At 44.9% G+C, this 16786-nt stretch overlaps 1 protein-coding gene across 1 annotated transcript in view; it reads left to right on the top strand.

The window, feature by feature from the left end:
* Nucleotides 1-16786, top strand: part of agap3 (ArfGAP with GTPase domain, ankyrin repeat and PH domain 3) — a gene marked incomplete at both ends in the record, with an annotated part of 219861 nt that overhangs the window by 122438 nt on the left and 80637 nt on the right. Inside the window, 3 exon segments of the mRNA XM_080546686.1 lie at nt 5597-5682; nt 8739-8880; nt 9829-9963. Of these exon segments, the coding sequence (XP_080402812.1) occupies nt 5597-5682; nt 8739-8880; nt 9829-9963 (363 nt within the window).

The following is a 16786-nucleotide window of genomic DNA, read 5'->3' as shown; positions in this document are numbered from 1 at the left end:
CGGAGGTACGATATATGACAGATATGTATGGTATATTATGGCAGTTTCTGGCGCCTGTCCCGTTCTGTTGTTCAAAGAATATAATATAAAACGCATCACATGTTTGTCATTGTGTGAAAATGTTTCTGTAGCGAAGAACCTTGGTTCAATCTGGAGCTGATCAACTCCGGACGGCAATAGCACGTTGTGGGTGCAATTGTGCAAGAATAACACTATTTACAGCGCTGTCTTTTATTGCTATATTTATTACTGTTATATATAAATGTGAACATTACAGATACCTGGTCAACACAGCTTGGGATTCCAAGGAAATTACTTGGAACTATGTGTGAAAGGGACAACATTGCAATATATATTACAGTTATTTTTTAATAATGCTAATCAACTTTCATTCGTTAGTAATGAAAACTCCCGCAGTCTCGATCAATCTCCTAGATGAATCTCCTCTCCACTTACGTTACATACATGCATACGTTATTATAACATGCATAACAACTAAGACATGCGCTCTGCGCTGCGGGCAGTGGGGGACGGTGTGTTTCTGTTGCGTGTCCACGCTTCTTGCGTGACATCGCCATCTAGCGATTTTTGTGGGTCAGTACACACTCCCCCATTGTGAATAGTGGTCATGTGATTCCACACCTCGTCGCGCTTTAGTAGGTAAAAAAACATCGCGCCTGTAGTGTTAAAAGCTGATTTGCAAATAAGAGTGTACTTGACTAAAGAAAAGGGCTTACTTGAAGGGCTTACTTACAAAAGCAAGTCAAGTATTCCCAGAAAGTTTAAATAGTATATAACTGGCGCAGCTGTGGTGCAGCAGGTAGAGCCGGCGTCTAATGATCGCAAGGTTGGCAGATCGGCAGTTCGAGCTCCGGCTGGCCACATGTTGAAATGTCCTTGGGCAAGACACTGAACCCCAAATTGCTCTCAGTGAGCGGGCCGGCGCCTTGCATGGTAGCTTGCCTCCATTGGTGTGTGAATGTGTGTGTGAATGGGTGAATGAGAGGCCGTTGTAAAGCGCTTTGGATAAAGGCACTATATAAGTGCAGTCCATTTACCATTTCTATCCTCCTTATTAAATACCAAACTGTTTCCTCTGATACTTTGCCTCAGACCTTTTCTGCACAGTATTTTTTTTAAATTCAATTTCACCTACAGCATGTTCTTTTTAATAGCCGTTATATTATATACACCTTTCATTTGTACATTATTCAATATTGTTAAAGATTGCTTGAAGCTGATTTTGTATTCAAAAGGCAATGTTTTCTTTCCCAGGAAAACCTCTCGCCTCCCAACTCTCAAATGGGAATGTTTTTAATCTCTACAGGACCATCTCTAACCAATATCTTCCAATGATGCAAAATCCAATTTTGTCTGCGGTATTCCCATTGGTCTATTTTTTTTGATCAACAGCCAGCTTTGCTAGAGGCAAGGAATATGAAAAATGCCATTCAAAAGAGAAAGGGAAAAATAAATTCATGGCTTTTGCAGCACTGTAGCTTCACGCCTCCACCCCACTCCCGTCTAAACTACCGCAAGTTCAGGATAAGCATTCTTTCTTTCTTCCTTTCTTTTCTTCTATTATCTTCTATCCCCTCCCGCTCTCTGCTCTCTCCTCTCCCTCCGCTCCGCTCCGCTCTCTCTCTCTCTCTCTCTTGTCTCTCTTCGTCTCCAGGCCATGTCATTCTACATGCCTTATCGGTTCATTACAGTTCACAAAAAAGATGCACCCTAGTCTGTGTACGACAGCGGCTAATAAAGTTAGCTTGTGGAGGGGATGGAAACTGATCAGCAGGTTTGATTTGATTCTGAAGTGAATTTGGAGGGAGTCTGGGATATATCTTGTACCATGGTTTCGCTGTGACAGTTCAGCGAATTAGAGTTCTCTCAGCAGCTGTGCATTAGACACGCTAAATGGCAATTTCCCTTCTTGGTAATTGGCACCACGGAGACTGCCCTTCCACTGGCTCCGCTGCTGCTGGATTCTGAGAATCGAGATGTGTTTCCTATTTCCGCCAACTTTTTATCAAAACTGTTATCCTAGTGTTGTGTAATCGTAATCTAAATCTGTCAAATTCGATGTGGAGTGGGTAACTGTGGGTTTCACTGCAGACACTTATCAGGGAGATAGGACGTACTTTTGACATAGATAGAGACTTTTTTGTTCGAGCTTAGGGTGAGGTGGTGTTCTCGTGTCACTTCTCGTGCTCACTGTTCTTGCATTGCACATTCCTCTTTTTGATATAGCCTCTATTTATACATCTGTATACACCATACTGCACATAGCTACCTTAACTGTACATAGCTACCATAACTGTACATATCTACCTTAACTGTACATACAGTATCTACCTTAACTGTACATAGCTACTATAACTGTACATATCTACCTTAACTGTACATAGCTACCTTAACTGTACATATCTACCTTTACTGTACATAGCTACCATAACTGTACATATCTACCTTAACTGTACATAGCTACCTTAACTGTACATATCTACCTTAACTGTACATAGCTACCATAACTGTACATATCTACCTTAACTGTACATAGCTACCAAACTGTACATAGCTACCTTAACTGTACATATCTACCTTAACTGCACATAGCTACCATAACTGTACATATCTACATTAACTGTACATATCTACCTTAACTGTACATATCTACCTTAACTGTACATAGCTACCTTAACTGTACATATCTACCTTAACTGTACATATCTACCATAACTGCACATATCTACCTTAACTGTACATATCTACCTTAACTGTACATATCTACCTTAACTGTACATATCTACCTTAACTGTACATAGCTACCTTAACTGTACATATCTACCTTAACTGTACATATCTACCTTAACTGTACATATCTACCATAACTGCACATATCTACCATAACTGTACATATCTACCATAACTGTACATATCTACCTTAACTGTACATATCTACCTTAACTGTACATATCTAGCTTAACTGTACATATCTACCTTAACTGTACATAGCTACCTTAACTGTACATAGCTACCTTAACTGTACATAGCTACATTAACTGTACATATCTACCTTAACTGTACATAGCTACCATAACTGTACATATCTACCTTAACTGTACATATCTACCTTAACTGTACATATCTAGCTTAACTGTACATAGCTACCTTAACTGTACATATCTACCTTAACTGTACATAGCTACCTTAACTGTACATAGCTACCTTAACTGTACATAGCTACATTAACTGTACATATCTACCTTAACTGTACGTAGCTACATGAACTGTACATATCTACTTAACTGTACATATCTACCTTAACTGTACATATCTACTTAACTGTACATATCTACCTTAACTGTACATAGCCACCTTAACTGTACATAGCTACCATAACTGTACATATCTACCTTAACTGTACATACAGTATCTACCTTAACTGTACATAGCTACCATTACTGTACATATCTACCTTAACTGTACATACAGTATCTACCTTAACTGTACATAGCTACTATAACTGTACATATCTACCTTAACTGTACATAGCTACCTTAACTGTACATATCTACCTTAACTGTACATAGCTACCATAACTGTACATATCTACCTTAACTGTACATAGCTACCTTAACTGTACATATCTACCTTAACTGTACATAGCTACCATAACTGTACATATCTACCTTAACTGTACATAGCTACCATAACTGTACATAGCTACCTTAACTGTACATATCTACCTTAACTGCACATAGCTACCATAACTGTACATATCTACATTAACTGTACATATCTACCTTAACTGTACATATCTACCTTAACTGTACATAGCTACCTTAACTGTACATATCTACCTTAACTGTACATATCTACCTTAACTGTACATATCTACCTTAACTGTACATATCTACCATAACTGTACATAGCTACCTTAACTGTACATATCTACCTTAACTGTACATATCTACCTTAACTGTACATAGCTACCTTAACTGTACATAGCTACCTTAACTGTACATATCTACCTTAACTGCACATAGCTACCTTAACTGTACATATCTACCTTAACTGTACATATCTACCATAACTGTACATAGCTACCTTAACTGTACATATCTACCTTAACTGTACATATCTAGCTTAACTGTACATATCTACCTTAACTGTACATAGCTACCTTAACTGTACATAGCTACCTTAACTGTACATAGCTACATTAACTGTACATATCTACCTTAACTGTACATATCTAGCTTAACTGTACATATCTAGCTTAACTGTACATATCTACCTTAACTGTACATATCTACCTTAACTGTACATAGCTACCTTAACTGTACATAGCTACATGAACTGTACATATCTACTTAACTGTACATATCTACCTTAACTGTACATATCTACTTAACTGTACATATCTACCTTAACTGTACATAGCCACCTTAACTGTACATATCTACCATAACTGTACGTATCTACCTTAACTGTACATAGCTACCTTAACTGTACATAGCTACCTTAACTGTACATAGCTACATTAACTGTACATATCTACCTTAACTGTACATAGCTACATGAACTGTACATATCTACTTAACTGTACATATCTACCTTAACTGTACATATCTACTTAACTGTACATATCTACCTTAACTGTACATAGCCACCTTAACTGTACATATCTACCATAACTGTACATAGCTACATTAACTGTACATATATACCTTAACTGTACACATCTACCTTAACTGTACATATCTACCTTAACTGTATATAGCTACCTTAACTGTACATATCTACCTTAACTGTACATATCTACCTTAACTGTACATATCTACCTTAACTGTATATAGCTACCTTAACTGTACATATCTACCTTAACTGTACATATCTACCATAACTGTACATATCTACCTTAACTGTATATAGCTACCTTAACTGTACATATCTACCTTAACTGTACATAGCTACCATAACTGTACATATCTACCTTAACTGTACATATCTACCATAACTGTACATATCTACCATAACTGTGTATATCTACCTTAACTGTATATATCTACCTTAACTGTACATATCTACCTTAACTGTACATATCTACCATAACTGTATATATCTACCTTAACTATACATAGCTACCATAACTGTACATATCTACCTTAACTGTACATATCTACCTTAACTGTACATATCTACCTTAACTGTACATATCTAGCTTTACTGTACATATCTACCTTAACTGTACATATCTACCTTAACTGTACATATCTACCATAACTGTACATATCTACCTTAACTGTACATATCTACCATAACTGTACATAGCTACCTTAACTGTACATAGGTTACCACTGTCCTCTCCTGTATATACCTCTAACTACCGTACTTGCCATACTGTAGCCTACCTATCACTATCATGTTTTATATCACTATTTGCACTTCTGGTCAGATGCTAAACTGCATTTCGTTGTCTGGTACTTTGCAATGACAATTACGTTGAATCTAATGGAATCTAATGGAATCTAATGGAATCTATTCTGAGTTGACATTCTAAGCAGCAGGTTGACGTCCCTCTCCTCTTCCTTAGGTGGAAGGTTCAAGAAGGAGATGGTGGTGGAGGGACAGAGCTACCTCCTCCTGATCAGAGACGAGGGCGGCCCCCCGGAGCTGCAGGTAGGGTGGTCCTGGCGCTCATCCACTAGGGTTCCAGGGGGGATGATGGATCTCTCTGAAAGGCTGCGAGACCTGGTCACCTGATACTGCTGAAGAACCACTCTACTGGACTTCATTCATATCTGTTCTCTCCATATCTCTACTGGACTTCATTCATATCTGTTCTCTCCATATCTCTCCATTTCTCTCAATGACGCCCAAAGCACCCCCCCCAAACTAAACTAAACCCAGCTAAAACAACAGAGCTCTCCTATTGGTCTGGAGAAGACAGGAAGCCCCTAGGTCTGCCCCCTCCCATTCCTACGTCTGGCCCCTCCCATTCCTACGTCTGCCCCCTCCCATTCCTACGTCTGCCCCCTCCCATTCCTACGTCTGCCCCCTCCCATTCCTACGTCTGCCCCCTCCCATTCCTACGTCTGCCCCCTCCCATTCCTACGTCTGCCCCCTCCCATTCCTACGTCTGCCCCCTCCCATTCCTACGTCTGCCCCCTCCCATTCCTACGTCTGCCCCCTCCCATTCCTACGTCTGCCCCCTCCCATTCCTACGTCTGCCCCCTCCCATTCCTACGTCTGCCCCCTCCCATTCCTACGTCTGCCCCCTCCCATTCCTACGTCTGCCCCCTCCCATTCCTACGTCTGGCCCCTCCCATTCCTACGTCTGCCCCCTCCCATTCCTACGTCTGCCCCCTCCCATTCCTACGTCTGCCCCCTCCCATTCCTACGTCTGCCCCCTCCCATTCCTACGTCTGCCCCCTCCCATTCCTACGTCTGGCCCCTCCCATTCCTACGTCTGCCCCCTCCCATTCCTACGTCTGCCCCCTCCCATTCCTACGTCTGCCCCCTCCCATTCCTACGTCTGCCCCCTCCTATTCCTACGTCTGCCCCCTCCCATTCCTACGTCTGCCCCCTCCCATTCCTACGTCTGGCCCCTCCCATTCCTACGTCTGCCCCCTCCCATTCCTACGTCTGCCCCCTCCCATTCCTACGTCTGCCCCCTCCCATTCCTACGTCTGCCCCCTCCCATTCCTACGTCTGCCCCCTCCCATTCCTACGTCTGCCCCCTCCCATTCCTACGTCTGCCCCCTCCCATTCCTACGTCTGCCCCCTCCCATTCCTACGTCTGCCCCCTCCCATTCCTACGTCTGCCCCCTCCCATTCCTACGTCTGCCCCCTCCCATTCCTACGTCTGCCCCCTCCCATTCCTACGTCTGCCCCCTCCCATTCCTACGTCTGCTCCCTCCCATTCCTACGTCTGGCCCCTCCCATTCCTACGTCTGGCCCCTCCCATTCCTACGTCTGCCCCCTCCCATTCCTACGTCTGGCCCCTCCCATTCCTACGTCTGGCCCCTCCCATTCCTACGTCTGGGCCCTCCCATTCCTACGTCTGGCCCCTCCCATTCCTACGTCTGCCCCCTCCCATTCCTACGTCTGGCCCCTCCCATTCCTACATCTGGCCCCTCCCATTCCTACGTCTGGGCCCTCCCATTCCTAAGTCTGGCCCCTCCCATTCCTAAGTCTGGCCCCTCCCCTCCACAGCTGTCCTCTGCCAGAGCCTCATCCTGTAATTAGGGAAACACAGTGTGGCTTTTGGCCCGTACCATTTCATATCTCTCTAGAGGGGGGGCAGCAGCAAACGATAGAGTACCAGCCTCCTTCCCTGTGCATTGGGAGTGTGATAAACCAGTCACTGATACCTGCCCTGGCAAAGCTCTCTGAACGATGCTAGCGTTATGCTAATGCTCCCAGAGACGACAAGGGAAATGACATTAGCTCTTTGCTCGTCAGCTGCCTGTGTAATTAGCAAGGCGTAATTAAAGGCCTTCATTACGTTCCCACTCGCGAGGACGCTGAGCAAAGCTGTGACTCGGAGGTTAGATTCCCCCTTCCCCCCCCCCCCCCCCCCACACACACACACACACACACAGTAAACCCACTCGCCATTCCCGGGAGCTCAGGTTGGATGTGAATGTTGAATGGAGGAGGAGAGGCAGAGAGATGGATATCAACATTAGCGCTCTCCTTAGCTACTTACTCACAAACGATTGTGATTGTGATTTCCTTATTCTGCTCTAGGGAGCCTCTCTCCTCTGTTCTCCTACTGCTCTGATCCACTAAGACATTACGTTTGTGTTGTTGCCGGGGAAAACACAACGTTCTGCACTCTGGTAACACAGCATACAGTGTTGTTCATTGCAGTAGCGTCTGGTATTTCATTGAGAGCCCCCCTAGAATCTAATGACAGGCTCACTGGTGTCCCTACTACAACACTGTTGACGTAACTATGCTGCCCTCTTCTGTCCAAATCTGGAATTGAAGCCATTTACAGTTTTTCCCCAATCGTTTAAAAAACATTTCCCGAAACTATAGCTACATTTCTCAAAACTCTAAACACTAAACTGAAAAGAGTTCACCATTTTGTCAAAACTCCAAAATCTCTTCTCAAAACTGATACTTTCCACCAAAACCATACACACTATCATTTGAATATCTCTTACAGAGCATCAATTAAACACTGGTGTGCGAAATTTAAAACTCTACCATCAAAATAGTGTTTATATATGTTCTGGCTTCATGGGACCATATTCAAATGTATGAAACTGTGTTGAACTTGTTTCTTTTTCTCCTTTTTTTTCCGGTAAATACAGTATAACGATTGTTGCCATATTGTAATGCAATACTGTGAATATATCATATAAATATCCATTAACACAATTATTGTATCAGAATAGCATACAATGCACATTTGTCTATCCAATGACTCACGACCCAGCTTCCCAGAGTCCTACTGCAAACTTATAGTTGATACTACAACATTCCAGTTCTGAGAATACACAAATATTACCTATGTTGGCAAAACTCACAGTAATTGCACTGATAAGTCAAATGAAAAACACTACATGTACCATTCAGTGGTTAGGTTTGCTTATTTTCACTCAGATATTAATTGTAAAAGGTATTCTGACTAGGGGTGCCCACATTTTTGCACCCCAATGTACTGTCTGAGTATATCTTTGTGTTCTCTCAAGCTTGTAGTTGTTGTGTTTCTGGTCTCCCAGTTTGCTGCCTGGGTGGACGCCGTGGTGTTTGTCTTCAGCTTGGAGGATGAAATCAGCTTCCAGACGGTCTACAACTACTTCCTCCGTCTGTCCAGCTACAGGAACACAGCAGAAGTCCCCATGGTCCTGGTGGGGACGCAAGGTGACATAAACACCTGACAGAAAGACTGAAGTCACCATGAGACCAGAACATCCATGGGGCAGCTTCCTGGATCCAGATAAATCCTGGGACCAAGAGCAGTCTATATGGAGATTCATGATCCTTTGTCCAGGACTAGGCCTAATCTAGGTCCAGGACTAGGCCTAATCTAGGTCCAGGACTAGGCCTAATCTAGGTCCAGGACTAGGCCTAATCTAGGTCCAGGACTAGGCCTAATCTAGGTCCAGGACTAGGCCTAATCTAGGTCCAGGACTAGGCCTAATCTAGGTCCAGGACTAGGCCTAATCTAGGTCCGGAAACCTAGCCCTGTAGGGCCCTGTGGGGCTGGTCAGATTAGACAGATTCAATCTAATCCTAGACTAAAATGCTTCTAATGGAGATTTTCTATAAAACATTCAACATTTTCTTTTTAAACATGATTTATTTAGCCTTGGACTATGTTTAATCTGGGTCTGGGAAACTGGCTCTAAATGTTGACATCTACAATCCCGAGGCATCTTTTCTTACACAATAAAGGGATACAGTAGTTCACCCAAAGTACAAAATCACACATCGATGGCCGAAACGCAAAACCTATCTGCAAAATTCACTTTTTGGGGAAAACAGAAAAGAAACGGCCTCGTTTTCTTGCAGAATGCCATTTGTTAAGGATACCCATCACATAATACCCTGTTTGGGCACTATATTACTATAGTATGTGTTAATAACATGTTTTTTGCTATATTTGATGCTTTTTCGATATTGGTTGCTGCCTCTGAAAGTGTTTAACTACACACAGACACCCTTACTGCATACTTATATACTTAGTATGCACTGCATACTGCATACTTAGACATACTTACTACGTTCATCTTGTTTGTTCCTCTGATCTGCTACCAGACTGTTGGTTCCGTACGTGGTGTTTAATGGTGTCTTCTGCCCCCCGTCCAGACGCCATCAGCGCTGCTAACCCCAGGGTGATCGACGACTCGCGGGCCAGGAAGCTGTCCAACGACCTGAAGCGCTCCACCTACTACGAGACCTGCTCCACCTACGGCCTCAACGTGGAGAGAGTCTTCCAGGATGGTACGTACATACATACATACATACATACATACATACAAACATACATACGTACATACATACATACATACATACATACATACATACAAACATACATACATACATACATACATACAAACATACATACGTACATACATACATACATACATACATACAAACATACATACATACATACATATACAGTAGATCTGTACATACAAACATACATACAAACATACATACATACATACATACATACATACAAACATACATACATACATACATACATACATACATACATACATACATACGAACATACATACATACATACATACATAATATACATACATACATACATACATACATATACAGTAGATCTGTACATACAAACATACATACATATACAGATATGTACATACATACATACATAAATGAATGAATGAATGAATGAATGAATGAATGAATGGTCTTTATTGTCATTGATATAGTACAGGTACCATACAACGACATTTGGGAGGGGGGGCTCCCCTGGTGCTAGGAAAAAAAACTAAAAACAAGAAGGGAAAAGAGCTGGTTTACATAAATAAAGGCTATGTACACTATCCACTATACTATACTATACAAATAAAACACTGTGCTGTACTCTATGCTATGCTATACCTATTCTAACATTTCCTATCTCTGAACCTTATGTACCCGAGGGTTGTCATATTGCACATAGTGTTATTGCACATTCATTTAAAGTGTCGCAGTTTGCAGGTTTGAAATGTTCACAGTTGTGTTTCAGTATTGCACTTGATTACAATCTAGTAGCTGCCATCAAATTGTCTAGATTGTCCAGGGCCTAGAACCTAGGTCTTTGCTGTGTTCAGGGCCTGAATGGCCCTGGGGTAGAAGCTGAGCTTCAGTCTATTTGTCCTTGCGAACATGGTCCTGAACCGCCTGTCCGAGGGCAGCTGAGCAAAGTGTTCGTTCCCAGGGTGGGATGGGTCTCTGGAGATCTTGGAGGCCTTCCTGAGGCAGCGTGTGTTGTACAGCTCTTCCAGAGAGGGGAGGGGGGCGCCGGTGATCTTCTAGGCCGATCTCACGACTCTCTGTAGCGCATTTCTCTCTGCGGCTGTGCAGCTGGAGAACCACACGCAGATGCAGTAGGTGAGGATGCTCTCCACTGCGCAGCGGTAGAAGGTCACAAGCAGCTCCTGTCTGATGTGGTTTTTCCTGAGGACTCTCAGGAAGTAGAGCCGCTGTTGTGCCTTCTTGATGATGGCTGCTGTGTTGGTCTTCCAGGACAGGTCATCCTGTATGTGCACCCCCAGGAATCGGAGGGTTGAGACTCTCTCCACGCTCCCTCCATCGACGAGCAGGGGCTGGACCTCAGATTTTTTCCTCCTGAAGTCCACGATGATTTCCTGGGTCTTTGACTGGTTCAGCAGCAGGTTGTTAACCTTGCACAGCTTGCCCAGCTGCTCCACCTCATCCCTGTACGCCGCCTCGTCCCCCCCCGAGATGCAGCCCACCACGGTGATGTCGTCTGCAAACTTTACGATGGAGTTGCTGGGGTGGACGGGGGTGAAGTCGTAGGTGTAGAGGTTGTAGAGGATGGGGCTTAGCACGCAGCCCTGGGGGGACCCAGTGCTGAGTCTGAGGGCTGTGGAGGTGTGGGAGCCCACCCGCACCCTCTGGGGGCGTTCAGACAGGAAGTCCTTGATCCATGCACAGATAGAGTGTGATAGTCCCAGGTCTAGTAGTTTGGTCACTAGCCTGTCTGGAAGGATGGTGTTGAAGGCAGAGCTGAAGTCCACAAAGAGCAGTCTCGCGTAGCTGTTTCCCCTCTCCAGGTGGGATAGAGTGGAGTGGAGAGTCGTCGCGATGGCGTCCTCTGTGGACCTGTGGGCTCTGTAGGCGAACTGGTATGGATCCAGGTTGGGCGGGAGGTGTGTGACTATGTGGGCCCGGACTAGTTTCTCGAAGCACTTCATGATGATTGGTGTGAGTGCCACCGGGCGGTAGTCGTTTAGGCAGCTACATACATACATACATACATACATACATACATACATACATACATACATATACAGTAGATCTGTACATACATACATACATACATACATACATACATACATACATACATACATACGTACATACATACATATATACATATACAGATCTGTACATACATGCATACATACATACATACTGTACATATATACATACTGTACATACATACATACATACATACATATGGTTCGAGCCCCGGCTGGCCACATGTCGAAGTGTCCTTGGGCAAGACACTGAACCCCAAATTGCTCCCAGTGAGCGGGCCGGCGCCTTGTGTGAACTGTGAATGTGTGTGTGAATGGGTGAATGAGCGGCCGTTGTAAAGCGCTTTGGATAAAGGCGCTATATAAGTGCAGTCCTTTTCCCATTTACCAAAACAAAACAAAAACACAACCCCCCCCCCGTAGCCCTAAATAGATCCCAGCCTCCCCCTCTCAGACTCATGGCCCATCGTGCTGGAGGATCTGGTGAGAGGGCGTCTGAGTACCCTGCAGCTAGGCTACCATGAGTACACTGCAGCTAGGCTACCATGAGTACACTGCCGCTAGGCTACCATGAGCACACTGCAGCTAGGCTACCATGAGTACACTGCAGCTAGGCTACCATGAGTACACTGCAGCTGGGCTACCATGAGCACACTGCAGCTAGGCTACCATGAGCACACTGCAGCTAGGCTACCATGAGCACACTGCAGCTAGGCTACCATGAGTACACTGCAGCTAGGCTACCATGAGTACACTGCAGCTAGGCTACCATGAGTACGCTGCAGCTAGGCTACCATGAGCACACTGCTGCTAGGCTACCATGAGTACACTGCAGCTGGGCTACCATGAGTACACTGCAGCTAGGCTACCATGAGCACACTGCTGCTAGGCTACCATGAGTACACTGCAGCTAGGCTACCATGAGCACACTGCTGCTAGGCTACCATGAGCACACTGCAGCTAGGCTACCATGAGCACACTGCAGCTAGGCTACCATGAGCACACTGCTGCTAGGCTACCATGAGCACACTGCTGCTAGGCTACCATGAGTACACTGCAGCTGGGCTACCATGAGCACACTGCAGCTAGGCTACCATGAGTACACTGCAGCTAGGCTACCATGAGCACACTGCAGCTGGGCTACCATGAGTACACTGCAGCTGGGCTACCATGAGTACACTGCAGCTAGGCTACCATGAGTACACTGCAGCTGGGCTACCATGAGCACACTGCAGCTGGGCTACCATGACTACACTGCAGCTAGGCTACCATGAGCACACTGCAGCTGGGCTACCATGACTACACTGCAGCTAGGCTACCATGAGTACGCTGCAGCTAGGCTACCATGAGCACACTGCAGCTGGGCTACCATGAGTACACTGCTGCTAGGCTACCATGAGTACACTGCAGCTAGGCTACCATGAGTACACTGCAGCTGGGCTACCATGAGTACACTGCAGCTAGGCTACCATGAGCACACTGCAGCTGGGCTACCATGAGTACACTGCAGCTGGGCTACCATGAGTACACTGCCGCTAGGCTACCATGAGTACACTGCAGCTAGGCTACCATGAGCACACTGCAGCTGGGCTACCATGAGTACACTGCAGCTAGGCTACCATGAGCACACTGCAGCTAGGCTACCATGAGCACACTGCAGCTAGGCTACCATGAGTACGCTGCAGCTAGGCTACCATGCCGCTGGGGGTCTACTGCGCTACAACAGGGGGCCGCCGCCCGAACATCTCTCTCTCTCACACTACGCAGACACACACACACACACATACACACACACGCACACACACATACACACACACACACACACACACCATCTCCGAGCCTCACACTGGGGTCTGTCACGAAATGACTGGCAAATCAGGTCTCACAGAAACGCACACACACACACACACACACACACACACACACACACACACACACACACACACACACCAACCAACCAGGTTCAGTGTGTCTCTGGACGAGGAAGTCGCTGTTGTGGAAGCTTCCCCGTGAGACAGAACCGAGACGCAGACAGACAGACATGTTCTTCATCAGACAGACAGACAGGTTCTTCATCAGACAGACAGACAGACATGTTCTTCATCAGACAGACAGACAGGTTCTTCATCAGACAGACAGACAGACATGTTCTTCATCAGACAGACAGACAGACAGGTTCTTCATCAGACAGACAGACAGGTTCTTCATCAGACAGACAGACAGACAGGTTCTTCATCAGACAGACAGACAGACAGGTTCTTCATCAGACAGACAGACAGACAGACAGGTTCTTCATCAGACAGACAGACAGACAGGTTCTTCATCAGACAGACAGACAGACAGGTTCTTCATCAGACAGACAGACAGACAGGTTCTTCATCAGACAGACAGACAGACAGGTTCTTCATCAGACAGACAGACAGACAGGTTCTTCATCAGACAGACAGACAGACAGGTTCTTCATCAGACAGACAGACAGACAGGTTCTTCATCAGACAGACAGACAGGTTCTTCATCAGACAGACAGACAGGTTCTTCATCAGACAGACAGACAGACATGTTCTTCATCAGACAGACAGACAGACAGGTTCTTCATCAGACAGACAGGACAGGTTCTTCATCCGCAAAGACGCACCGGATCTGAGGACGCCGAGTGGACGACAGTGACATCACTGATCAGAAAGGACGTCACCGGGACAGGACTGGGACTGGGACTATGACAATACAAAAGGCCGCGTCTTATGATGAGACACTCATCCTGTTGGATGGAGAGAAACAAAAGGAGGATTTCCAGGTGGAGATTCAGAGCTCAGAACAGCCTGGATGGAAGGACAGCATGGATGGAAGGACCGCAGACAGAAACCTCCCTGAGCTGAACCCGCTGGCCCGGTTACCATGGCAGTGGACTAGCGTACAGGGCACTGCGTAGCATATGATACATATCTATTGTGTTCCTCCACAAACCCTCTCACTGTCTTTACCAAAGTTATAAATACTCCATTCAGTGTTCACTTTTGAACTAGATTGTGATGTTTGGTGTGCGTGTGTGTGTGTCTGTGAGACTTGATTTGCCATGCAGACAGCGTGGCCAGTCATTTTCGTGACAGACCCCAGTGTGAAGCTCGGGGATGGTGTGTGTCTGTGTCTGTGTCTGTGTCTCTGTCTCTCTCTGTCTGTGTGTGTCTGTGTCTCTGTCTCTGTCTCTGTCTCTGTCTCAGTCTCTGTCTGTGTGTGTGTGTGTGTGTGTGTGTGTGTGTGTGTGTGTGTGCGTGGTGCGTGTGTGTCTCTCCCCCCATGTGTTAATTGCTTCCCGAAGCCCCATTTGAAATAATTAAAAGGCGTAAAAAGTGTTTGCAGTCTGGAGAGCTCTCTTGCTCTCTCTCTCGCTCTCTCTCGCTCTCTCTCTCTCTCTCTCTCGCTCTCTCTCTCGCTCTCTCTCTATGTGCCATGCAGAAAGCGGCAGACAGCCATCGATATGGTCCCTAGCCGTCAGCGCAATTTTAATTCATCTCTCTCTCTCTCACACTACGCAGACACATACACACACACACACACACACACACACACACACACACACACACACACACCATCCCCGAGCCTCACACTGGGGTCTGTCACGAAAATGACTGGCCACGCTGTCTGCATGGCAAATCAGGTCTCACAGACGCACACACACACACACACACACCCTGATGGTGACAAGCTCATTTGGCAAACATCACACATGACAGATCTCCCCCCAGATGACACATTCATTTCTCCCTCCTCATATCAGAACATTGTTATTTGCCGTTTGTCTTGGAAGTGACGACACTCCATGTATGTACTACCTCCAGACACTCCATGTATGTACTACCTCCAGAGATCTGGATCTCAGCTGAAGTCAGAAATGTACGTCCAAAAAAGTCCACAGATTTCATGTTAACAAACAGACTTCATGTTAACAAACAGATTTCATGTTAACAAACAGATTTCATGTTAACAAACAGATTTCATGTTAACAAACAGATTTCATGTTAACAAACAGACTTCATGTTAACAAACAGATTTCATGTTAACAAACAGATGTCTACTTTGTGCATGACACAAAGTAATTTTCCCCCCAAAAAATTACAGACAGATTATTTCACTTATAATTCGCTATATCACAATTCAAGGGGGTCACAAGTTTACATACATACACTAAGTCGACTGTGCCTGATGATGTCATGGCTTTAGAAACTACTGCTAATTGACATCATTTGAGTGTGTGTACCTGTGGATGTATTTTAAGGCCTACCTTCAAACTCAGTGCCTCTTTGCTTGACATAATGGGAAAATCCAAAAAGATCACATGGGGACAAAGATCTTACTTTTTGGAGAAATGTCCTCTGGTCTGATGAAACAGAAATGTATGAGGAAGGAAAATGATGTGGATATATTGAAGCAACATCTCAAGACATCAGCCAGGAAGTTGAAGCTTGGGCGCAAATGGATCTTCCAAATGGACAATGACCCCAAGTATACTTCCAAAGTTGTGGCAAAATGCCTCAAGGACAACAAAGTCATGATATTGGAGTGACCATCACAAAGCCCTGCCCTCAATCCTATAGAAAATGTTTGGGCAGAACTGAAAAAGTGTGTGCGAGCAGCAAGGACTGGAGGCTTCCAAGCCTGACTCAGTTACACCAGTTCTGTCAGGAGGAATGGGCCAAAATTCCACCAACTTGTGGAAAGGCTACCTGAATTTAACAGCCATGCTACCAAAGACTAACTAAGTGTAAACTTCTGACCCACTGGGAATGTGATAAAAAAAAGAAAAATAA

The sequence above is a fragment of the Nansenia antarctica genome, assembly GCF_963989245.1.
Source record: "Nansenia antarctica genome assembly, chromosome: 16".
In the NCBI taxonomy this organism is placed as follows: domain Eukaryota; kingdom Metazoa; phylum Chordata; class Actinopteri; order Argentiniformes; family Microstomatidae; genus Nansenia; species Nansenia antarctica.
Note: the sequence above shows the minus strand (reverse complement) of the source record. Positions and strands in the feature narration are given on the sequence as shown.